Below are 25637 nucleotides of genomic sequence, written 5' to 3' on the forward strand. Positions count from 1 at the left end.
TTTGGCAGGTTTGTTGAGATGATGGTAGAAGCAAAAACCTGCAACCGATGAAAGCTAAACCCACATAAAGATGTGGAAAGCAGTCATCATCAAAACTGTTTATTTAAAACCATACCTGTTTAAGTTCAGGAAATGATTTAAATAACATACAATGTAATGAGAAATGCAAGACTCCAGAAGGAATTGGGAACTGGTATTTTGTATTTACCTTTGGTATTCCTGAAGTGTCAAGCCAATTCTGGAAGATACTTTCTACGGTTAACTCAGATCTTAAAAAATCAAAAATAAAAAAAGTTAGAAGACACACACACAAATACCATTTTTTCCACATGAAAACTAACCCTTTAGAAGCTGAGCAAAACCCTGAATTCCAAGTATTGGTTATACTGCAGTGGTACTACATTCTTGTTTTTTAAATGAGTAATACCATCAGGTGATATGAGCAAATTAAAAACAGATCAGGTTTTGTTTGCTTAAAACTCAAATGATAAATTCAGTGCTTATGAGGATGGACAGAGAAAGTGTAAGATGGTAAACTGCATTTATGAAACATGAAGTATGAACAGGTGCTCTACTTCTTGTTGAATGGATTTTTGTTTCTTTTACAGAAAAAAAAATCACAGGCAAGAAAATTTAACTGGAGACATTCAAACCCAGTATTTTATTACAGAAGCAGCCTACATGTAAAGATAAAATACCAAAGAAAATTAAATTAAATACAAACTTCCTTAAATTTTTGGGTCTTAGAAGGCACTGATGGATATTAATCCTCAAAGTTACCAAGTATCTAATATACTTCAGTTTCATCTTTTCTGCACTTTCTTTATATCCTGATAACATTCACAGTAAAGTCACAGAATAGTCTGGACCCCCAACAAAAGGAAATAGTTTGTCATGATCAAGCTGTGTGGGACTGGAATAACCATATGCGTAAGTATTTGCAAATTCAGAAACTGTATTTCCCCTTTTACTTTTATAGGCAACTTCTGTTGCATTTACTTCAACTCTGGTTGAAGTCTTCCTAACCTGCAGGGAAGCCAATTTAAAAACACAAAACAAAACAAAAAACCACACTGTCCATGCAGTGTGCCAATACTGAAAAAGGAACTCGAGTAAGCCCTCAATGAATGTAAATATCCTGAGAAGCAAAATAGATGTGCACGGTCCTGTGCATGGTAATGCCTTGGCAAGACTCATTCTAATACTTGCAGCTACCTTCATGTGTGTAATGTAGACCCATAACCAACAAAGCATTCATGAAAAGAACAGCCATTTAGAAGCTCTGAAGCAGGAAGACAAGCAACCCAATACAATTTTTATTTGAATTATATGACAAAGAAGCCTTTTTTTTTCCCCCCAACCCCTGACAAAGCTGTGCCCAAAATTCTGACCCTAAAGGATGTTTATTTATGGACTGTATCAGTGACTAAGAAGGATTTGTAATGAATACATCAGTCATTTTTACTGAACGATTTTTAAACACCTTTAAATATTAGCTTTTGCTATGCCAATGGGAGAGGTATCAATCACAGTTACGCCTGATATGCAAATGGGAAAACTAAGGCTTAGAGAACTTATGGAGTCTCAAAAGCAGTCAAGCAATATGTTACTGGATGACCCTGGAACACATTCATAGAGTAAAAATTTCTGTGTGTTTACTGATCATAGTTATTACATTTCTTTAACTTGGCTAGTTTTATTTGGAATGACTAAAGATTTAAATTATTGCTATTAATATGTGTAACAACAGCACTATTCCAGACATGGCTTATATCCTGAGTTAGATATTCTTATCCTTGTTGAATCCAAGATGAAAAATTTACCCTCCCTCTCCAAGCAGAACTAGGTGTTAGCATTCCTTTGAGGTAGAATTAGCAGCTACAACCTCCACTCTACACCATTGTGTTGGGAGATCTGCCATCCCTACTCACATTGAGCAGTATTCTGAAGGAGGTCCATTAAAATGAGCAGGTCTACCTAATAGAATAAAATTCTGCCAATGTGAATTAGGGGTGGGAGAATCTCATCAAAATAGAGTCTCATCTGGCTTCTCATTGAGTAATTGTTCAACCGTATATGCAAAAAATAAGCAATCTGGTCTTGATAAGCTTGTCCAACATACACAGGAATATTGTAACAAAGGCAAAAACCAGACACCAAGTGCCTTAAACATAAGAAAGTCTTCCTTACAAATGCTGCCCTATGTCATTCAGCTACTAAGATATGCTTGCACAAATGGGCTACAGCATCATACTGAAAATTGGAAGAAGCTTCAGATTAAAGAACATTCAGATTACAATGACAATAAAGAAATTTATACATGCTTTCATTTTCTACTAATTCTTTTCTTCAGTTTTTGATCACTCACATCTTATGGTGCAGGCCAAGGAGGCGCAATGTGGAAACAGCACTAGTCTATTCGCTGCTGGTAATATATTTTGATTGTTCATGCAATTTAGGTCCAAACTTTACTTCAACAGTATCTTTACAAGTAAGAGATGACATATCTCTTACTTACTTTTTAAGATTACTTAAAAAGTCCCAGAAGGGGGAATAATTCCCATAGAGACAAAGAAATCTTCCCAATCACTAAATCTGAAATGTCAAAGTATCTCTTGTATTACGAGAGATACGTATACATATCTCGTATTACGAGATCGTAGACTGTCACAGACAAAAAAAAATTCCCTCTGATTCATGTGATTCAAATAATTGCAGCAGTCATGCAGAAGCATTTCTACATGGCCAGGATTCTGAATTTTCAGGAAATTACCATTCTGCATGTCTGATCACTATGGAAATCGATTTTCTACATATAACTGAACATATACACCATGCTTGTAATGGGGTAGTGTTTGACATTCAAATTAATTACTAAATATCCAGATTTCGTCAGCTTTTAGTAGTACCTTGTTATTTGTGCAAATTCATTAAATTTAGAGCATTTGACTGCCAGATCCTTCAGGCTATAATTACCTTTACCTTACTACAGTGCTCTAAAAATTGGTGTCTAGTCTAAGTTAGTTAGCTGAGTCCCTACCACAGGGAATGGAGAGAAAGTATCTCCAAACAGTCAGTCAATTCACCTTCCTCAGGATAAGATGACATTTTTTTTAGTTCTTATTTCTGTCTGGTTACTACAGAAAGCACATACAGGACTAGCTTAAAACTGGACACCCAAATCTCATATAGTCAAAGGTAGATCAGGTGGATCGTACCATTTATTCTGCCTCAAACAGCATAATCAGAATAACTTTTTTTTAATTTGTTATTGCATGAATCAAAACCAATACAGCTCAGTGTTCCAATGCTGAAGCAGAGCTAGCAGCTAGGGAAAAATACCCTTATTTGTGCATTTAATTTGTCTTACCTAGGGATAAGAAACAAAGCCTCACAATGCCAGTTGTCCTTTCCCCCCCCCGAAACTAAGCTAAATTTAAAGTGCGAGATTTCCTCAGAAAAAAAAATCTATGCAAAATAATAACACTACCTTTGCTATGCAGTGCCTTTGTTTTATATACCCTCTATTTCTTTCAAAGGCAACAACAGCTCATTTCAAAACACTGGCTTTGAAATGAGTTTATGACACTGAGGGGGATTGCACTCTTCTGACACGACACTAATCCAGGCAGAAACACCACTAGTAAATTGCTCAGCCTCTCCTGAAACTGACATTTTTCTCAAGGGCAAAGACAATGCTGCTATTTCTCTGCCTGCAGCACCCTCAGTTTCAGCTAAACACCTGTCACATGACCATATGCAGTCTTCTTTGTTGGTACTTTCACACACCTTTTTTTTTTCCAACTTAGGACATTCTTGTTGGCACCCATCAAAAAAAGCAACTTGTTTTAGCATTTTACAGGCATTCACTCTTTTTTTTCCAAATATTTTAGTAATATGCAGACTATTGCAAAGATCTACTCTGAATGTGTTCAGAGTCAATACTGAAGAACTGTGAAGTCCTTGGAAAGGTTTCCGTTAACTTGTTGGGCTTCGGAACAAGCCCAAAAAATAGATCACAAACAGATTGCTATTTCAAAACAAATGTCCTAGAGAAAGGACACAGGGCCTGCTATTTATAGAGGCTGCAGTTCAGTAAAGCATCCATATTCAGAAAGGGCACTTACCACCTGCTTATGTTGCAGTTAAGCATCTGTAAGGACTTAAATCTGGTGTGTGTGTGATTTCCTGAATGGCCTTCTGGTTAAGGTACTGTATTGGACTGTGGGATCTGGGTTCAACTGATTAGCACTATAACAGAGCTCTTACAAGGCTGGGCAGGTTCTTCAATTGCTTTGTACTGCAGTTCCCTACTGTAAAATAAGAATGCTAGTACATCCATTAGCTCATCCATTGTCTATTTCTTTAGATGATAAGCAGATCAGCGTAGGAATGATCTCCTAACATACATACATACTGTTCATGGCCAGATTCAGTGCTTCAAAGCAAGCTCTGTAAAATACTAACATTAATAATAATTTGAAAATTAGCATTATAAAAGATGTGTATATATCAAGCTTTCACTGCACAAGGCCCGAAGGCACTCTACAAACTTTAACATAAATCCACTTAATTCCTCAGTCAAGGAGGAGAAACCACTTTTAGAATAAGATGTTGCAGCAAATAAACAGTGCACATGGAAGTGTGCAACTTTTTTTTTCTTTTTTTTTGGTAAAGGAAGATAAAAAGTCTGCTATATCCAACTGAAAATACTTCAACAAGCATGTTTGCTTCATATACATTCATACACATCAATCATTTTCAAAGTAAGCCATTCCAGCTAAATATGGAGGCATAGTTAGAGCAAACCAAAGACTAGTGACTGATTAGTGATTCTGTCAAGTAGCCATAGCTTCCTGCAGATAAGGTTTCCTTTGTTTTTTGTCCAGCATATATATTTTGGAGTACCAAAAAAATGGAGGAATCAAAACACTGGAAAAAATCTTTCCCAATGATTTACTTTGGGACTTGGGTGCCTACCAGCTGTTTGTCTCAATCAAAATCACCACATTCATGACAATGTGAGTAATGAAGAAAGCAAGTATGAAAGAAAGAGACATATACCTGTATAGCTGAGTAGTTTGAAATTACAGCATTATTTTAACATTGATTTAGTACTTAATTGACAATTTATGAAGACATCCAAGGACTGTGGTTAGTAAGCCTGAGCTGTTAACAGTACAAATAGCAGAGCTGTTAACACAAGCCTTCCTTTGTCTATCGTGTATTATTAAAACCATAGCTTTACTAGTACACTTATGTATTTTATTGAATGAAATTAAATAAAAAATACCACCAGAAAACCCCAAAGAACAGAACTGACCTGCTCAAAAAAATCTTCGGTCGTAAAGAGCACAAGCAGCTGAAACTCTGATTTATCTGAGGCTGGTGAAACTCACCCTCTGTTACAGGGCATTAAAAACATTGAGTCTTTGCATGGCTCACATGTTGGGCAGATGTGGAGAGGATCAATTTACAGCAAAGACTAGGGGTGTAAGCCTTGGGGAAAACAGAGCCGCTGGGAGTTTTATCAAATCTAGTGCACTGTAATATACAGACGCATAAGAGGAGTTTTTGTTGTTGTTTGGTTTAGTTTGTGGGTTTTTTTTAATGTAGTGAAGTTTCAAATTATATATGAGGAAATAAAATGCCTCAGTTACAAGTGGGATGTACTGTAGATTTTCTACAGAAAGGCCAAGATAATGTGAGGCTATAGCCAGTGCATGTTATATTTTAAAAGTCTTTGAAAACAGAGAAGGGTAATGATAGATATTTGTTTGTCCTTCTTGCCATTAGCCCTTCACACACAGAAATAATCTGCCTTAAGGGCAAGTTAGGCAATTCTAACGGACCAGAAGCTACTGCTAGGCCTGTCTCATGTCAGTATTCAGCCGCAGTCCAGAAACAGGAGGATCCTGCCTTAGAGAATGGATTCCTAGTGCTAACATGCCATTAAAATTGAGTCAGAGCAGGAAGTGAAGTAGCCGTATAAACTACGCGTATAGTCCTCCTCCTCTGAGTACAGAAGGCAGCAAAAATCAATGACTGCCACTTAAGAAGTTACGTCTGTATCTTGGAACTGCTCATTGCTGGGAATGTACTAAAAAATCTCCTGTAACTAAAAACTAAAGGAATAAGTACTGGAAGAGTGACAATCTTTTTGATATAGTCTGCTGCATGCAATAGCAGAAAACTAATGTTGTGTTACACCAGTGTAATAATTACAGAAAATTTCCACACTGTTGTACGATTGCTTTCTGCCAGTGTTAATCCTGTTCTCATTACAAAAGTCTCCCGTAAGCCAAATTCTACTCCTAGCTACACTAGTTTGCCTCTGTCGCCACAGCTGAGGGCAGGATTTGGCTTGATTCCCTACTACTAATTTATCTTTTCTTCTTCTCTTTTTTTTTATGATTAAGTCCAGCCTCCATTACAAACTTCCGTATATTGGAGTGTTTAATATTTTTCAAGTAAGAAGCATTTAGTTTTAACATTAAAATTTTACTTGGTAGAATTGCACAAGTCTGGGAGGTTTTGTGTGCTACAAAGAATTTTGTTGCTCTAATCTTGAAATGCATTTCATTCCTACGACTGAAACTTTGTGCAAAAAAGCACTCATCAGCAGATGATCTCTAAAAATACTTCATTTTTATCTTTCGTCACTTTGCTTTTACCTCAGGCTAGTATTTGTGTACTAGCAACAGAAAACATTCAAGAATGAAAAAACATCTTTGTAGCAGGTAAGAAATAAAGGCCTTCTGTATATCCAGATGTTCTATTATTCTTGGCATTGCTGTTGGTAACTGCACCCAAAGTAATTTGGCAGTAGGTAAGTTCAGATATGCTATATGTCTGATTGTAAAATGAATTACCAGAGACCTGAAATTTTGTCCATATGTTCTGGAGTATGATGCAACACAAATGGAGACGTACTTCTTTTGCATTAGTCTCACTGAAAGTTTAAATATTTTGGCATGTTTCTAGGCTGAAAATCGGATGCTTATTCAAATAACATTTTGCACTGGGTTTGAACTTCAGAGAAACACAAGTGAAAAAAGGAAGGAAAACAGGTATTTTAACAAATCAATGTATAATCATGCCATTTAATAATTCACTTTCCCATATATTCCATTTAATAGTCCTATTTGGACTGGAAACCCATATCCAATGGTATAAACGAAATATCATCCTACGGTACATCACTGGAAAATGTAACACCACGGTGCAAACTAAACTCATGATGCCACAAAACATTATCTCGATGATAACTAGCTTCTCTATCCCTCACCCTCTAAGAACAGAAGTGTTTCACTAAAAACTCAAGGCATTTGACTTCTATGAATATCTTCTCTCCCTTTTTTTCCAAAGTACTCACCCAGATTTATGAAGACTTTTGGAATCCTGCTCCCCAAAACTGCATTTTTCAAGTGAATACATTATTTTTAAAAACTATAATATGTAAAGCTACACTACAAAAGAATCTGTATTTGTAGCACGGTCTGTAGTAGCACAGAACAAACCAACTGATAAGCAGGGATGGATTCAAAGCTCTGCTAAAGACTAGCTGTATTATCTTCGGCCAGTCACAGTCATATACAGCAGGATTTTGAAGGACATTTCAGGCAATTAATGCTGGATTTCCATTAGCGTTTTCCATCCTTCCCCGTTTGGCACAATGTGTGACAGGGAGGGGATGGTACCAGACTACTGCTTGAGGAAAATCCATCTTCTCTGGTTTCCCAGATCCACGGCAAAGCTCTGGCCTCCTTGCTCTAGGGTGCTATGTGCCAAAAGCAGCTGGCAGGAGGATCACAGAATAATTTGAAGAGGCAGCTGCGCCTGGCACTTCAGATCGCATAGTGAACACAGGACCTCACTGCTGCCCTAACATGCAAGTTAAAGGCCCTGCTTGGGGGAAGCATGAGATAGCAACAACACAGCAAGTCTCATATTTTTTGTGTATATGTGTCTCGGAATTTTCGGAGAAAGATACACACACTTGAAAAAAGCAAGCAGAACAATACTAAATGAAATCCTACTATTTCTGGCTAGCACAGCTGATATTTAAATCTGATTTCTACTTTCTTCTTTGACTTTTCTAGCCTGGTTCTCACTTACTTTTTTTGTTCAGGGATGTCTTCCAACAGCATGCAAAGAAAATCCTGGAAAACAAACAAAGCACCACAGTTGGTATGTTTATGAAGACATAACTGTGTCTGCATTGCTAGTGAGCAATGGATTTATAAAGACTGCAGATAACAATTATAAGAAAGAAGTTTATATATCCACTACAGTGATATACTGCTCAGTTATTTGTACAACATACATTATGTTTGTCAGTTTTCCAACCCACTCAAGCAAAAAGTGTCAATATTGAAAGAAAATGGGCTTGAAAAGCCTGCTATTTTAACACAATCCCACATTCCTGCTTTTATTTAATCTATAATACACACACACACAAATTATATTTAAAACTCTTAAAGTCTGCAGATTCACATACTCAAACGCTAAGAAACACCAGAATTAAGAGTGTTTATGTTCTCTCCACTTGCTTATGTTATCACACTGTCTTTAATTATATAACCACATGAGGCTTTTTTTTCCTTAATGCCCATACCTGATTGGAAGATCACACCTATTCCTCATTCCGTGATAAAATTCACAATGTTGCTGCCAACCACACCAACTAAGGAGTAGATTCTTCAGAGAAAAGGTAGATAGAATTTCTTTCATGGATTTACAAAGAAGGTGCAATACCAGTGGAACAGCATTACTATCATGCTCACTTACAATGTTATGATAAGCCCTCTTTCGAAAGTTACACCTGACATCACACAAAGGTTCTCTGGCACCCCATGCTATACATGACCTAATTTTAATGACAATCACTTTGGCACAATGCACTCCTCTGAACAATCTCATGAGAAGAGGATTTATTAATATGAATTATTTATTTATATGCTATTTCAAAAAGCAATACATCCACTTTATTAATACTAATCTTTGTGGAGACAAGTTTCATAGGCTAATGATGTTCCTCACTGCAATATATGAGTGCAGGCTGATTTCTGATTGCAAGTACTTGCTCTCTAAGGTCTTGAAGAATGTTTTCTAAAAGGCAGAAAACTTTTATTTAGGGACTCTAACATGGCATTCAACAAAAGATGCTGTTTCTCTGTCTGATTATGGCATCGTTAGGGAATCAAAGAAACAGTGATTACACAACTGAAACTACTGGTAACACGGTTAAGCCTTCCTCCTTTAGATTACAAGTGAGATTCAGTCTATGTTGCAGTGGCCGCAAAATTTCCTTTGATAAAAGGTAAATTACACAGTGCTGGGCTCAGTGTTGCTGGGGCAAGAATGCCATCATTAACTGTGCCAGGAGTCGTTCTGTCCTAACTACAGTGTATTGCTGACATGATGATAAAGTGTGAAATCCCCTTATTTCATACTACTACTTGCAGTTCTGTACCATTATTCTGTATGTAAACAGAGAACTACTGTCTCCTTCCACTTGTGGAATCTTTGCTGGAGGTACAGAGTAAGCTTACATGGAAATAAAGAATAGGAAAAGATCATCATTAGAGTTGTTTCAAAAGTGTATGAAAAGTAATACTGAAGTGGTCATCCTTGACACTATTTGCACTGTCTCTGTATACATTAATGCAGCTAGATTCCGTGATTGGATTGCATCAACTTTTTATAATCAATCCCACAGTACACCTGGAGATACCTCTGGTATTAGAAGTGTTTTTATATTCTGTATATTATACTATGAAATAAAACATCTCCTTTGTGATTAAAGCTGTCTTCCATTTTTCCAAGTATCTATTAAGAATAAGGCAGTAGCCATCATTCTACACCCTTTCTTAAAATTACGATTAATCTATTCTATTTTAACTGCTTCTATTTTGATGCTCCAAAACAAAGTAGGAAAACAAATTACCACTTATATCACATTTGCATGGCTTTTAATGTTTGCCTATTATCAAGTCTGCATGACACATCCCATTATAGGTCTGACTTTTCAGTTGCTTATAATTTTGCCAAACTTTAACCATCTGGAGTGAAATTTTATCCTCAGGCTATTTTTTTCTTCCTCCCCAGCTGAAATGGTTCAGAAGCGTCCAAGAGAAAAGTTAGGGGATAATGTGGGTTTTTTTAAGCTTTGATGCCATTTTTTTAAGAGGTTCTAGTGACCTTACACCTGGAAGCAAAGACTTGTGGATGACCAGGGTAACCATAAATAAATGCTGAGTCAGATCATAAAACAAATTATAGTTTGGTTTTTGTCTTTGTTGCAAGTAATTCAATGAAGCCAGATAGAAAATATGAGTTCGAAATCACATGCCACCACAGTGCTGCATTATTAACAAACTGGCTTATATTCATATTATTAAGTAATCTCACTTCCCTACATACTCCTGTTGTTCTCCCCTGGCTGGAAACCAAGAGGCTAGAAAACAACTTTTCCCTATATACAGAAACTGTTATTCTGCAGTTTGTGGAATTTTATTGTCATTTGGCCAAACTGAAAAAGCCTTTGAAAAATAAGTTAACACACGTTTGCTAAGGATTTGCTAGACCCTCATAATTAAATTCCCTAAAGACTCTTGTCTGCTTTCACCATAGTCCAGGCTGAAGCCAACAATTTTAATCACAACTGCAACTTTGGGCTGCTGCTGAGCAGATCAAATCTGGATACAGACTGTGAATTGAGATCAAGGAGAAGTTTTCTTTGCACTGTTAATGCATGTAGCATGTCTGAGTCAAAGGCAAAGAAGAGTGGGGACCCAATGACTGAGAAGTAAGTTGAGACAAGTAATTTTGAGAACCCTAGGAATGAAGGCTACTTGAAGCAGTAACTAGACAGATCTGGGTTTAGAAGACCTTTTATTTAATGACTAAAGATGCTCTATTATTACTCCAATTCTTGTCTTGAGCAATGACCAGCATGTTTCTACTCTTGAACTGTTTTGGGGCAGCAGACAGGTACCTCTCTCTGAAAGGTACCTCACATGTTGATATTAAATAAAGAACACTGAATATCAAAAGACAAATTATATCCTCTTTATGAAAAACTCAAATCTAGATATTTCAAGTACTCTACGACCACAGATACTTTCAGTTAAATTCTCTAACTGAAATATAAATGGGGTGCATAAGAGTAATGGAGATTTTGTGACTAAAAGTGATACATCTAAAAGGACTTTCAGCTGACAACAAACTCCAAATGCACTTTCATCCAATTTCTTACAGAAATTACCCACTCGAAGTTAAACTATCCCTATCAATTATGCAGTTTCTAAATGACATAACTAAATGGTAAATGTTACTTTGTCCCTTTTGGGTGGAAAAATAAATAATGAGCACCCTTCGTAGGATCCTGTTTATTTTGAATTCCCTCCCCACTCATCTTCCTGGCTTTTATTTAACAAAATCAGCAACATGTTGAAATCCTTCTCTTGGCATTTTGGTAACAAGCCCAGAATGCCCCTCCAAAGACAACTTCCTACCAAGAGTAGGCAAGACTCCCCAGCTATATGCTCTATTATCAGGCAGCCATCATTAGCCAGACAGCTTAACAGCCTAAGCCCCAGGCGACAGAGCTACTGACTAGCTCCAGTCAAAAGCAGAATTTGTTGCCCATTTACCCCATGCCAATGAACTGCATTCAGGTCACTAGCAATTCCCTAAAGAAAAATGACCAACTATTGTGGCAAACAAGAAAACATAGCACATATGAGGATCTGACAAGGATTTCTGGTAAATCTTCTTGTGGATATTTAAGGTGGTATCAGCCCCCTGGATGGCCCTTCCCCGGCGTTTCTCTGACTGGGGTTATTGTCCCTGTGTAGCAGAACAGCAGAAGGCAACCTGTATCCCTGCCTGAGCTGCCCAAATTCACAGTCCAGTGCTTTCACACAAACCAATCTTAGTAAACTGTCCCTACTAACAAGACTGAATTTGTCCTCTTAGGTACAGTGTGAATAACTAAGGGAAGCAAGTCTTAAAACACCCCAGCTATATTTGTAAAAGGGTTTCTCTCAGAGCCCCAGGTCTTTCACAAAAATCATCTTCGTACATGTCAAAACACCTCAGAGCAGGTAAGTCCCTTCGGGGATCAGATAAGTTGGAAAAAGTATGTTGACTGTCACTTAATTCACTGAACAAAGCATTGGCATTCCTCCTTACCTCATTGATGGGAAGGTTCAAACTAGACCCCAGGCAGGGAAGTGAAGGCATGCAGCTTGAACACACCTTCTCCTAATGCTTTGACACCAGAGCCTATGTTGTCTCAAATTCACTTGAAATGTTTTAATTTCTTCGGAAGTTACACAAATTTTCACTGTCCAATAAAAACAGTAAATATACCACACCATGTAAAAATTTGAATTAAACACAGATTCCTCCTATTTTACATGTATAAACATGTAAGAACCCACATATATACCTAAGAAAAAGATGAGGAACTAGATCTGTTATGTATCAATGGTTCTATATAGAGCCCTCAATCGTTCTTTAGACTTCTGTTTAAGACGATCCAGGAGAAAATCATATGTAAGATGCATTTGACTCTGATTATTTAAAATACATCTCACTAAATCAAACAAAAGGTGTAGCTGTGATTCAGCACTAATAAAACGCACATGCTTTGGGACTGCTCCCTTGTCAGTTTGCTCTGGTCAGAATCAAAGAATTTATCTTTTTTCCTATCAAATGATATTGCATAACAAGCTACCATGTAATTTTAAGCTTGAAAGATGCTAAATGGAAGCTAAGCAAATACAAAAACTTTGGTCAGCAGAGGAGTGAAAGAGTACTGTAACAGAAGTGGAAATGCAAAAAGATACTCCACAGCTGAAGACTGAGGGTCAAGACTTAGTAAGTTCAGCAGCTATGGGAAGGATTTGTGCACTCTATCAGAAAGGTATAAGACATTTTCAGATATACGGGTCACTTCCCTGATAGAAGACAATTATATGTGTAAAACTTATTGCTTCTTTGAAGATCTTTATACTTGAGATAAATGATACCAAAAGATACTTGTTTTTTTAGTACAACCATACTGTTGGACATTAAAATGTGTGACACATTAACTGACTTTTTAATCATTCATCTGTATTATACATTATTATAAAACATCTGGGCTCCTCTCAGCTTCACTATTCTCTGCTTTCTTCTCCAGTTCCATTTCTAGCCCTACTTCATTCTGATCTCTGTCCTTTAAAATACAGAATTTATCTTATATAATTATGAAAAAATATCAGAAAAAAGAAATAGAAAGTTTTCTCACAAGAAAAAAAAATTGCCTTATACCATGTTAATGACTTTTACTAACCTAGTCTTACTTATACTTCAATATTTCATACGTTCCTTCTTTCAAGATGCTTGTACTGAAATAGAGATATGGCCTAAAGCTAGTCAGATTTTTATATACAAACACAATGGGTTGTCAAAATGTGCAGTGCAATTAACTGATCCATACATTAATCAATTGTCACATATGTAAGCATTTTAAACACAGTTAATCTCAGGTTAAAATGTCTGACCTAGTGAAGCAGTCTTTTTTATTGCCTTAGACTTGTTAGAACTTAAAAGGTTGAACAGAAAGAGAAGCATACTGCATGGTAAATAAAGTGCCTATGAACAGTCAACAGAGAACAAAATACCAAGCAGCTCCTTCATATGAGAGCAACACCTACTCTATAAAAACACCTGCCTTTATAAATGAGGCAAAGGTCATCAGAAAAAAAAAAAAATAAAAGGACAGTGATCATGTAGTAATTAAAGGTTGTCTCATAATGCATACATATAAGGGAAGTGAAAGAAGGCTGCATGGTGCACAGCTAACAAAAAAGCACGAATCTGTTCATTTATGCAAGAATTGGAACAGGAAACTAACTCAATCTGAGTAAAACTGACCCATCTATTTCTGTTTTCCAAGCACATGAGAGTGTAGAAAGCAAAGACAGCTTTCCTAGAGGCTGCTGTGGATGGGACAGCACCAGAGTCCACACCATACCCCACTGATGTCAACAGTTGTTCGCTCAAGCTCACAGGTCAGTAAGCATGGAACAGCTGGGGCCAAACTGCAGAGACAAATTTTTAGTTAAACGTTTATCTAAAGAAAAGATTCTAGTGGTTGAAACATCAAAATACATGCACCCTGCATGCTTACACTTCCAATTCTAGTTACAAGAGTTCTACAAGCTAATGGATGGTTGCATGGCGATTTGTGTGTGCAGATACCAATTTTATAAAATTATGATAATGGTATATGCCTATGCAAATCTGTGTGCACGAACATGTTGATGTGTGTATATACACTGTGGGCTTGGATCCATACATCTGCCTTTAAAACTTTTAAGAATAGCATAAATTATGATTTTTTTGAAGCGTTGCCTCCTTAACTGTCCTTTCACTATAGCAAATTATAATTCTATCAGATGGATGACCACTACAGACCTTGGGTTATTATTACAGCAGACAGAACTACATGAAAATTAAAGTCTGCAAACAATTCAATTCCCAAGGTGTTCTTATTTCAGTATCAAACTGAACAACAGGTTTAACTGTGTTAGGAATATCAGCAACTTGCACTCCTTTCTATTTATTTATAGTCAGTAACACTCCATTCATTATTTAAAAAGTTCATTCAAAGCAGTTACTAAGTGAATTCTCTCACAGAAAGAAAAATGGAAGATTTTTTTTTTAAATCCTTCTCAAAGATTCCAGACTTGCTTTACTCATCTGTTGCTAACTCAACTAAAATAAACAAAAACTACTATTAAAAACATACCGAGCATGCACTCAAAATCAAGGAAAAAGGCAAACTGATTAATGTTTCACATCTGAAGTCATTTCCTTGCACCTGCAGCTCCCATCTAGGAAAAATACTACAAACACCACTGAAAACAAGACTAGTATTCAGAACATGGGCAATTATTTTCACTGTTTTTACTTTCCCTCATCCCCACAATTCCTAAAGCTAGGAACTTTTACAGTTATTTTGGACAAGGTGAAAGTACACCACTATGATATTTAAACTTACCGTTTGTACCTCTGTTTATTTTAAATCTTTTATTCATTTAAACACTGACAGCACATTTGTTCAAGAAGGAACTTGAATAATAAACTTTTTTTATTATAAACTTGACTTAAGGAACTTGAATAATAAACTTTGTTTATTATAAACTTGACTTCATTGCTTCTGCATTTGCAACTCCTGCTGTGATTGCTTATCTACCTATACCAGACACCGACATAAATACAATCTTTAAGATTTCTTAAAAAGAAAGTAAATGCATTTACAATTGGATATAGCCCTATCCCCTTTTCATTTTTAATCACAGTGACCAAACAACAGGATGATGTTAAAATTCTCTTCCCAGCAACTTCAATGGGAGCTGGATTTAGGCTACTGTGAAACAAGGTAAAAGCACAAAAAGCACACAATAAAATTTATATAGTACACAGCTCTTTCTCCACCAAATCAAGTATCTTCAAATGAAGGAAAGGATCTTTTTTTGACCTACATTAAGCACATAGCTATGGACATATTGCACATATTCAAATAAAAAGTACCCTAAGAAACCTGAAATAAAAGCATCACTTCCTCTTGCTTGAATAATTAAAAACACTGAACAATTTTTTTATCCGTAACCAAAATGGTTGTTTCTGGGTGCAGAAACAACATGCAGTATTTCATCTTATGAGACTGGAGTTAGATAAGCTACAAATTGATATTTCATAGCAGAGTGCTGGACAAAGGGAGAAGTTTCTAGTAGATGGGTAGTTCAATTACAATGCAGTCTAGCTATCACAACTAATAGTATAATGTGCTAAGACATTTTGCAGCATTTAAACAGTGTACTGACACAACTCATCTCACATCAACCAGGAGCAACAAACTAACTTTTTCTCACCAAAATGCAAGCCCCTTTCTTACCACCAGATTAAAACACTGGGCTGCTTCGTGTTTTTAGCAGTTTCATGATTTCTGTAATTTTCAAAAAGTTTCAGCTGTGTAATAGTGTAGTGTCATATTTATGATTTTGGACACCATAATGCAGACAAGGCTCATGTGGTCACTAGCATTTTCCACACTATGCCAAACATAACTGCTCATGGTCTCAGTAACATGGTACAGTAAACAGCTGCAGCAGTGGAAACATTAACTCCCTTAACACCGCAAACGTTCCTCCACAGGGCAGAGCTGCTACAGTGGAGCTACTATGCCTAACTTCTGGGCCACTTGACATAGGAAAGAATCCACAGGTCTGTCAGCTATTTGTAAGATACACGGGCATACATCTCAACCCTAAGAGTGAGATTCAAAATGGCAAGCGCACGAGGAAAGAATCCCTGTGGCTGGAAGAAACAGGGAAGTGTTAGACCCCATTCCCTCAAAATCAGAGGCCCTCACTCTGTGTTGCAAGGAGACATTTATCACCATCCTGAATCCCCCCAAAGATTTCAACCATAACTCCAGAAAAGGCAGACTTCAGCAAAGAAACTGGTTTCAGAAGTTCACTCATACCCCTTCTCTCTTCCCCTGCCCCTCACTCTCATCACACTGCTCTTCTAGTGATGCCAACTATTTGTCATGTTGTGCCTTTTGTTCCAGGCCTGTTTTTAACCACGATGACTTCAGTCACCTGGTTCACAGACACCCCCATGAATGGGTGGTGTCCCACAGCGTTACAGAAGCAACAAGCTGCAGCGCCATGGCACAGCTGGATTCATCACCAATGACAGGATTTCCTAGAACTTTGGGTTCAGAACACTATGTCATTTCCTTCTCAAAACAAAACACTTGAGGACAAGACAGTCCCCCTTTTAATGCTACAACCAGTGGTTAGAGGACTTTTTCAGAAAGACCCAGGGGGAGGTAAATTTCTATTTATAACCCCAGGTGGGTTCTCTACATAACAGATGGTACAATATACTGTGATGTGACTTGCTCAATCTTCCCTTTTGAAGCTGTTCTACTTTGCATGGAATAACTATACGCCATTTATGTCAGCAAGAGAACAAGCTAAGTGTGTAGTTCAAGTGATTAATATATGCAGTTGGACGTTGGGAGGGCAGATTCCGATTCCTAATTCAACATTATATTTTACAACCAAGCCTTCACCAATCCAGGAAGAAATCCTGTTCTATGAGAACAACTGCTCTTAAGAGTGGGCTGCCACTGCATGGTATCACCGTCAGAGAAAGTCTACTGAAAGAAAGAAACAGCACATCTTAAACATCACATTTAGATTAATACTTCAGTAACAATGTTTTAGAAAGCATGGGAGTATGGACCATGATGAGGAAACCTATACAGAGGCTGTGACAAGACTGTAATGCAGGTGGGTGCAATGTCACAGAGTGATCGGGACATCACTCCCTGACTTGGTGAGAAAGAAACGGTTCTCATAAGCAAGACTGTGAAATTATAAGCATTGAATGAAGCAGCATGCACAGAGGAAGGAAATAAAGTCAGAAATATAATGTGCACACACTGTTACAGTTTATAGAAGTTTTCAGTTACATTCCTACTCTGTGTTTCTTCTCTACCAGAAACAGGTATCAGGGGAAAGACTGACTGATCACAACCAAAACCCATGAGCTAAAAGACTACAGGAGACAGTTCCAGTACGGTAAATGACCCTATCTTTGAGAACATCAGCACCTATGAATGTTGACCTTTCAAAGTATCAAGTTTAAAAAAAAAATAAATAAAAATCACCCATTGTTTACATTATCAGATACTAGCAAGGTGTCCGATTTATGTATCACCCTGAAAAAAAAGTTCTGCCCTCTAGCAGGTAGGAATTGCACCAATATTGCCAAGTTACAGTTGCCATTCTCTTTTCACCACAACCAGAAGTGGTGATTTAGTTAGTCAAACCAAAAGTTTAGGTCATTTGTTTTTTTCAGAAAGTGAGGAACAACCCCAAGCACAGTACCTGAGAAAGAACAAGCTGCCCATGGAACCTATGGACAAATTTTCGTAAAGATGCAAGGTATGAAGCCTCTCCTATTGTCCTTGCCAGAGACCGCAAAAGGAAGTAACCCTGCAAGAAATTAAGCCAGAAACAAATAGAATGCTATGAATTCACTGACGTCTAGAAGAAAGAAGTCTCTTATCATTAGTAAAGCAATTTCAATAAAAATCAGCTGACAACACTCACCTTCAAATAGTGAACCTGCATGAAGATTTTTTCTGCTTTAAGACCATGTTTGACAACAGATGCTCCAGACTCACTCAATTCTCCTGTGCTCTCCTTTTTGGGCCTAAAATGGTAACACACTAAGTCTTGGATAAGTAAGTAAAGAAATAACTCATACATTACACATACTCATAGTTGAAAGCATCATGAATGACATACTAACTTTAGACACCTGTGACTAGTTCAGTCTTTTTCTTTACCCTAAGTATGTAACTTGGCTTAGACAGACAAACAAACGTCATACTTTTAATGCAATTTTGTACATAGCTGACCACATAGCTGGGGTACAAACGAAATCCATCACTAATTTGGTGTAATCTTTTCACTGCCAGCATGACATCACATTGCATGCCATTCTACAGTGCACAGACACATTATGAACAAAGAGAAACAAACAAAAAAAGACATTTTAAGGGGAAGGGGAAAGAAAGGGGAAGGGCAAAGAAAGGGGAAGGGAAAAGAATGGGGAAGGGAATTGAAGTCATTATGTTCAACTAAAGATTTCTCTTCTTATACCTGAACATTGGCTTAACTGCTTACATGACTATACTTGCAAGAACAACCTCTTTCACCTGCATGCAATACACTGCAGAAGAAATAATGGTCTGTTTTTCATTTTTGCAGTTTGGGGTTGGAAGAAAAGTAGTTGAAGTTTTAAAAGAGCAAGCCTTTCACATACACACAGGTTTGGGGTTTACAGACAATAATGTCTAGAACAAACCTCCTTCTTCACTGCCTGATTTTAAAATGTAATACAGCATCTGGTATGCCAGAAATCTACAGCAGTAAAGTTTGGAGGACTTCTAGGCTCTTATGAGCACAGAGTGAAACTAAAGAGAAGCTATGCAAACATTTTTTCTTCATTTGTAAGCAGTGCCGTCATAGGCATAGTACTGAAGAGCCCTCTAGCTTTTTTTCTTCCATCCAGGAAACATCCCAGCTAACAGAGGTCTGAGAACAGATGTCTCTCTTAGGAGCCTAACCCTCTGACTGAAGCAACCTCTCCAATTCTAACTGTGGATTTTGAAATGGCCAGTCTTGGAAACCAAACATCTTTCCCCCCACTTTCACAGAATAGGGGCAACACAGGCCACAGCAGAGCACAATTCTTCAAACCACATCACTCCCACACTTCTCAGGAGCTAATCCCTGTGATCAAATTTCTTTCATATCTATGTCTGCTTTGAGGAAAACATTCTTCCTTTTTTGTATCTGTGTAGTGGTTTCTTATTAGAGTTTTGTCCAGAGTCCTAAGCTGTTTTTTTCACCCTTTAGGCACTACATTTAGGACCTGTGCACATGAAATTCACTTCACACAGTAAAATCTTGATAAAATATAACTGTTTGAAATAGAATAGAAAAACAAAATGCAGATTCAATTTTATACTGTTCCTAACACAGTCCTTTACCACACTATAGTTCATATTTTCTTTCAAGGAAGATCTTCCTTCAACACTGAAAGGAGAAGATCAATAATTGATTTCTTATCCTATGGTCACTCCAGTTCTTCAAGACAACATCATTGCAGACCCACTGTAGAAGAGCAGAGGTCCACCTCTTTGCATTCTGGATCAGTCTCCTGGAAGGAAGGCCTGCTGGCACTCCATACGTGACTCTTCATTGTTCTCTGCATATATAAAGAGCCAAAACTGCTTCATTTCTCTCATAATAAATAGCCCAGTCTATAGACTTTGAAAAATGGAGTTGGAGCACAGGCTATGGGATCCACACTAAACCAAAATATCTCCCATAATCACAATTACTCTAAATCAGGCAACCATACTTCCTTCCTTCCTCCTCCAACTCTGTGCCTGTGTAGATCCTAATAGGTGACTAGAAAGCAGTATCCCATCTGGATGATGGTACTGAAGAATTTCCTTTTGCAAAGGATGTATATATACTCCTGATAATGTCTGCAAAAGAGTGTAAATATCCAGAAAGTTACCCTGTTCTCTGCTGGTCAGTACTTCAGCATACTATTTTAAAGCAATGCTTAGTATATTTATAACACATTGAAGGTACAGAGACTGAAAGTTTGTTACACTGACCTACATCTAACCTAGTTGATGAAGCTAGGCATAATGCTAAAGGCAAGCTGATTCAAGGTATTCAAGCTGCTACCTGGCACATTTTAGATACTGGCAAATTTCTGAAGGAAGCAAAAGATGCTGCTTTTTGTTTGCTGGGCAGAGAAGTACATTGTACAAAGTAAAAGCACAATTCACGAGGAAGTCCTTGGTAATTAAATGCTCTGATGTACTAGGTAGTCATGAAAACCTACGCAGAGACCACGACAGATCATCTGAAAGGCATGTTTCCTATCAGTGTGATAGAATAAAACTCTTTAAACACCTACAGAGCAGTCAGAGAGCATTGCTTCAGGAGGGAATGGACTTGACTCAAGTGGAACTCAGAGACAACTTTAGAATTAGATATCAACACTGGTTTGTCTTGATGAAGAATCACAAGCTGCAGTTCAGTCATATGGGCCACGACATGAAACAATCTCAACACCAGCTTTATTCCACAGAACAAAACGGACTTCTCTAGTCTTCTTTGCTTTCATAACATGAGAGACTGGATGAGAGTGCTGGTGTCAATGCTTGCCAGCAGAATGAGTGCCAGGACATCTTTCACAGGTGCTTTTATCCCTGCAGGTTTGCTTCAAACTCTGTGAGAAAATACACAGGATTCTGTCTGAAGTCTTATCCTGTATGAGCACTACAGTGCCACAAATTCCCTCTTCAACACTAAGATTTACTGGTGCTGCCTTTCAGAGCTGCTGCCCACTGAAAAGACGCTTACCTATTTCTTTCATACCTGACTTCTTTTTTCACAGGTAGCTTATAAGATGCTACTATAACATAATATCAAATATCCATAATAAGAAGAAATATCATGCTGATGATCAGTTTGCTGAGTGGCTTTCACCTAGTCTGAACAGGTATTCATTTGCTGGATCAAAAGTTAATAGGATCAGCTGACAAGTTTTGGGCAGGGTTTTCCTTCTGTCAGGAGAAAGCACAGAAAGTCATATGATCATCCTGCAGGGAACAAAAACATAATTGAAGAATAAGCTTATGCTTGGGAAGAGTGGGTTGGCTGATTTTTTACTTCCTGATATAATTGGCAAGAAGTAACAAACAGTTATCATTTGATTTTAATATCCTTGTATAAAAACACAAGCCTGAACCAGCAAAAGCCTCAGTACAGACCCAAAACCCAGTGCAATGCCAAGACTGAAATTTTCTCTCTTACATGCTGTCATGGTTTAACCTCAGCCGGCAACTGAGCACCATGCAGCCACTTGCTCACTCCCCCCACCCCAGCGGGATGGGGGAGAGAATCGGAAGGGTAAAAGTGGGAAAACTCGTGGGTTGAGATAAAAACAGTTTAATAATTGAAATAAAATAAAATAGTAGTAGTAATAGTAGTAGTAATAATAATAATAATGATAGACGAATATGCAAAGCAAGTGATGCATGATGCAATTGCTCACTACCCACCAACTGATGCCCAGCCAGTACGTAAGCAGCAATCGCTGCCACCCAGCCAACTCCCTATGGTATGGAATATCCCTTTGGCCAGTTTGGGTCAGCTGTCCTGGCTATGCTCCCTCCCAGCTTCTTGTGCACCTCTTTGCTGGCAGAGTATGAGAAGCTGAAAAGTCCTTGACTTAGTATAAACACTGCTTAGCAACAACTAAAACGTCAATGTGTTATCACATTATTCTCATGCTAAAACCAAAACACAGCTCTATGCCAGCTACTAGGAAGAAAATTAACTCTAGCCCAGCCGAAACGAGGACACATACCAACTCTGGAAAGCACATGGACATACTTTCAGAAGGAAGAAGAAAAAAAACCAGTAAACGTACAAAGAGAGAACCTATTCAAGTCCATGCCACAAAAATAGTAGAGAATATTTATATCTGACTGAAACGAGTGGAAAGTCCTTAAATGCAACCACAGGAAACTAGAGACATCAGAGAGGAAGAGACTGCCAGAATCCCAAGATGTATCACGTTCCTCTCCTGAAGTGTATATTAGAGGCATATTTTTCAAACAAGAAACGATTTGTCATTCTTCTGTATTAGCATTGAGAATACCACCACGTGAAAGGTTAGCAGCATGCTTATTAGCGAGACTTAAGTCTACTAACTGTAGAAGTCAATAGAAAGCTTAAGTTTCAATTTCAAGACAAAACAATTCTTCCTGAGTTTCAAACTACAAAGGATACTTTGGCCCTTAGAAAAATTATTTTAAAAATTTACACCACACACACATTTTATTAAAAGTAACAACTACATAATTAACACAAAAGACAAATGTGATTCCATAATGTTGAAAATGGAACCATATATCCAGATAAGCTTCATATCACAAGAACCAATGTTCCTAAAAATAATTTATTTTAAAACAAAGAAGAACCTCAGCATCTGTCAATCAGTAGTTGTGTTGGTAGCAGCTGTATGACAGCTAGTGATAAGGCTTGCTTTTGTATTTACACCTATCAAATTGCACACTTGCAAATGTATAACTTCACTGACTCAGCTTACACATAGCATACACAATTCATCAGTAAGCATGAAGTAAAACAGATCAATGAAAGGCAACAGTCATGTAAAGTTGGTGACATGTTTTCAGATGACATGAGGCCATAAAGAGGAATTTCTATGTTGGTGAACAGTGCCCAAATATAAAAGGCTTTTAGGTCCTATTGGGAAAGCACAAAAAGAAGGGAACACCTCAAAATGAATGAAATGGCAACAGTCTTCCAAAAACATTTAAAAGTTGATTATGTAGAAGACGAGGATCAATTTGTTCTTCACTTCCACTTGGTGAAAGAAAAGAAGACATCTACATTGTTTGAAATAAACAATATTTCACCTGTGCATTAGAAAGGAATTTTTAACTCTTAACACTAAAACAGCTTAGCTAAGTACCGTAGAAACTTTTTTTATTGGTGGTTTCTAAGAACATGTTAGCAAAAACCTGCTTAAGATGGTCTGTGTATACTGCCTGTATTTCAGGGTAGGAGAATGGTCTACATAATCTCTTGAAATCCGTCCTTGTACTTCTGTGATTTGTTCAGTGTAGGGCTAATTTGAGTTAGGATTGAAGTAAACTTGTTTTTCTTAGTCAAAGACTGGGAAGAGACAAGTAGTGGAGATGTTAGGTAGCCACTCAAGATAAAAGACTATGGCAAATTCCCAAGACACCAATCAGAACAGCCCAGGTTATTAATCATTAGCAAAGCAAGAATCTTTTTTTGATCTAATGTCTTTAGCTGTGTAAGAAGAAGCGTTGAGCTCAGCATCTGGTACCTAAAGACCAAAATCTTGTTTACATAGCATTATTAGTCATTTCTAAAGAGAAAGTAGATTTGTATAGTTCATTATGCTTTTTCCTTTGTTTTTTAAAGGTTCATTCAGCTTGGCAGTTAAGATGCCATACTCCTGTATGTGCTTGTCTTCAGTCACAGAACATGAATCTGTTACGGCTTCAAACAGTGAACTTTGTTCAGGAAATGGCCTTCTTTTTTCCCTGAATAGAGGCTCTTGTAAACTGCTTAGAAACATTTTATATCAAACTAAATCCCATGGTTTTTGAAAGCTTTCTATAACAAAGAGAAAAGCAATTGCATTATACAGAAGATGATAACCTAGTGAATTTAATTTGACTTTTCTTTTTTCTTCAGGAGGAAATTAGGAAATGCAGTGGATTTAATCAGGTGATTTGGACGCATATCCTTTGAAGGGAGAAAATGGTGGAAAACAGGAGAGAGAGAACATGCAAAAGCAAAGATTACACTGTCATATTGTTACCTTAAAACTTGCAGCTCTTCTTCAGAGTTCTGCACCTCATCTCTGAGTCGTCGCCAGCGAAGTAAAGCTTTCAATTCCTGCTGCCCTCTTACTTCATCATGTGAGAGCTGCTTAGTGTACAAAAAACACAGATAACTGATTGCTGTTTCTCAACAGGCAATAATAATTTTAAGAAGAAGAAACTTGTTTTGTTTCCCTTTAACGTGCAGAAGATGCAGGAAACAGTACCAATATCCATGATAAAAAAAAAACAAAACAACAGTTGCTGCTGTAAGAGTTAATAGCAGCACTAAGGAAAACAGAAGCCTCACTGCGCGCATCAAATCAATAGTCGGTTAAATATTTCTGCCTGAGGAGAGAGATGGGCATGTTGTTTTCCCTTTAGTGACCGGCAATAAGTGAACTGAATGTTCAGTACAGATATCTGGCATACCAGTTTTGGTTGCGTCTTCACTATTCCCAGCCTTGAAAGCAAAGAGCTGCTTTGTGTCCTGACTTCACCCCTCTTTCCTACTACTTCTGACACACTTGTGAAAGCTCCCTGTTGTATTTTCCCCCATTTACATAATATTAAGAGAGATGCATAATTATGAAATAAATGCCAGGTTGTCAGCTTACAAATAACAACTAATTTATGCTTCTCTATTATAAGAAAAGATGGGAGATGGAAGAAAGCAAAAGCAGCTAATATTATCCTGCATTACACCAATATTTCTGTCACATGAAATTATTGTCAGGCACTATGGAATATACTTATAATCCTACAATTGTATGATTGCACAGCACCAAAACTACTCATAAATTCTAAGAAGGGAAAAAAAAAGCAATAATACATTTTCTGACCTTATAAATTAACAAGGGCACTAATCACTCTGTTTTGTTGCTTACTCCTTTCCATTCAGCTACATGGAAGTGTGTCTACTACAATAAAAATGCTTTCAAGTGACTCGCAAAAGCGTAGAATTAATGTGAACAGCTCACAGCAGAGGAGTGATGCTCAATGTAAGAGCAGAAATTAGTTTTAGGACTAGAAGGGAAAAGCAAAGTGTTTGGACAGCCTTCCTCACTTTCTTGTTCCAGAAACATGGTAAGTGACAAGGAATTCTGTTTTGTTCAGTGCTATAAATATGCCTGATACTTAATAAAATGGAGGCTCAGAAGAGTGTACAATGTCAGTTCCCAGTCCCATCTGCTCTTCCACAGATGGAGCTCTGCAGACTTAAGGGGTAGAATCAGGGCCTGACACAAGAACAAGAATAAATGACTAACACACAAAATGCTTGAAGTAGCAGAGGTACAACGAAAATAAGAATTGGATCAGAAAACCACTTTACAAGCTGACATGCAATTTATGAGCTTTTCACTTTAAGGCAAACAATGATTTCTAAGCCTCTGACATGAGGGTAACTCCTGCTGAGCAGTGTAAGAGAAAAAAAGTGTAAGTGCTGGTGCCCTATTTCATCAGCTTCCATTTTGTTTTGATGTATGCTTCTTGGCTGTCCACTGGACAAAAACAGACCACTTTCATTAGGTACCTGGAATATTAACAATATTCAGTAAGACTCTGCTGATTATTCCAGTTT

General features: G+C 37.4%; 1 protein-coding gene across 1 annotated transcript in view; it reads right to left on the minus strand.

Annotated features, from left to right (window-relative positions):
- The window catches only part of CUNH9orf3 (chromosome unknown C9orf3 homolog), a 200152-nt gene that overhangs the window by 101900 nt on the left and 72615 nt on the right, over nucleotides 1–25637 (minus strand). Inside the window, exons 6-10 of the mRNA XM_009273058.1 lie at nucleotides 24055–24161; nucleotides 18189–18291; nucleotides 17964–18071; nucleotides 8119–8162; nucleotides 209–269 (exon numbers count right to left, since the gene is read on the minus strand). Coding sequence (XP_009271333.1) covers nucleotides 209–269; nucleotides 8119–8162; nucleotides 17964–18071; nucleotides 18189–18291; nucleotides 24055–24161 — 423 coding nt within the window. The remainder of the gene's footprint in view (nucleotides 1–208; nucleotides 270–8118; nucleotides 8163–17963; nucleotides 18072–18188; nucleotides 18292–24054; nucleotides 24162–25637) is intronic.

Source organism: Aptenodytes forsteri, unplaced genomic scaffold (assembly GCF_000699145.1).
Source record: "Aptenodytes forsteri isolate BGI_AS27 unplaced genomic scaffold, ASM69914v1 Scaffold154, whole genome shotgun sequence".
NCBI classification, from domain to species: domain Eukaryota; kingdom Metazoa; phylum Chordata; class Aves; order Sphenisciformes; family Spheniscidae; genus Aptenodytes; species Aptenodytes forsteri.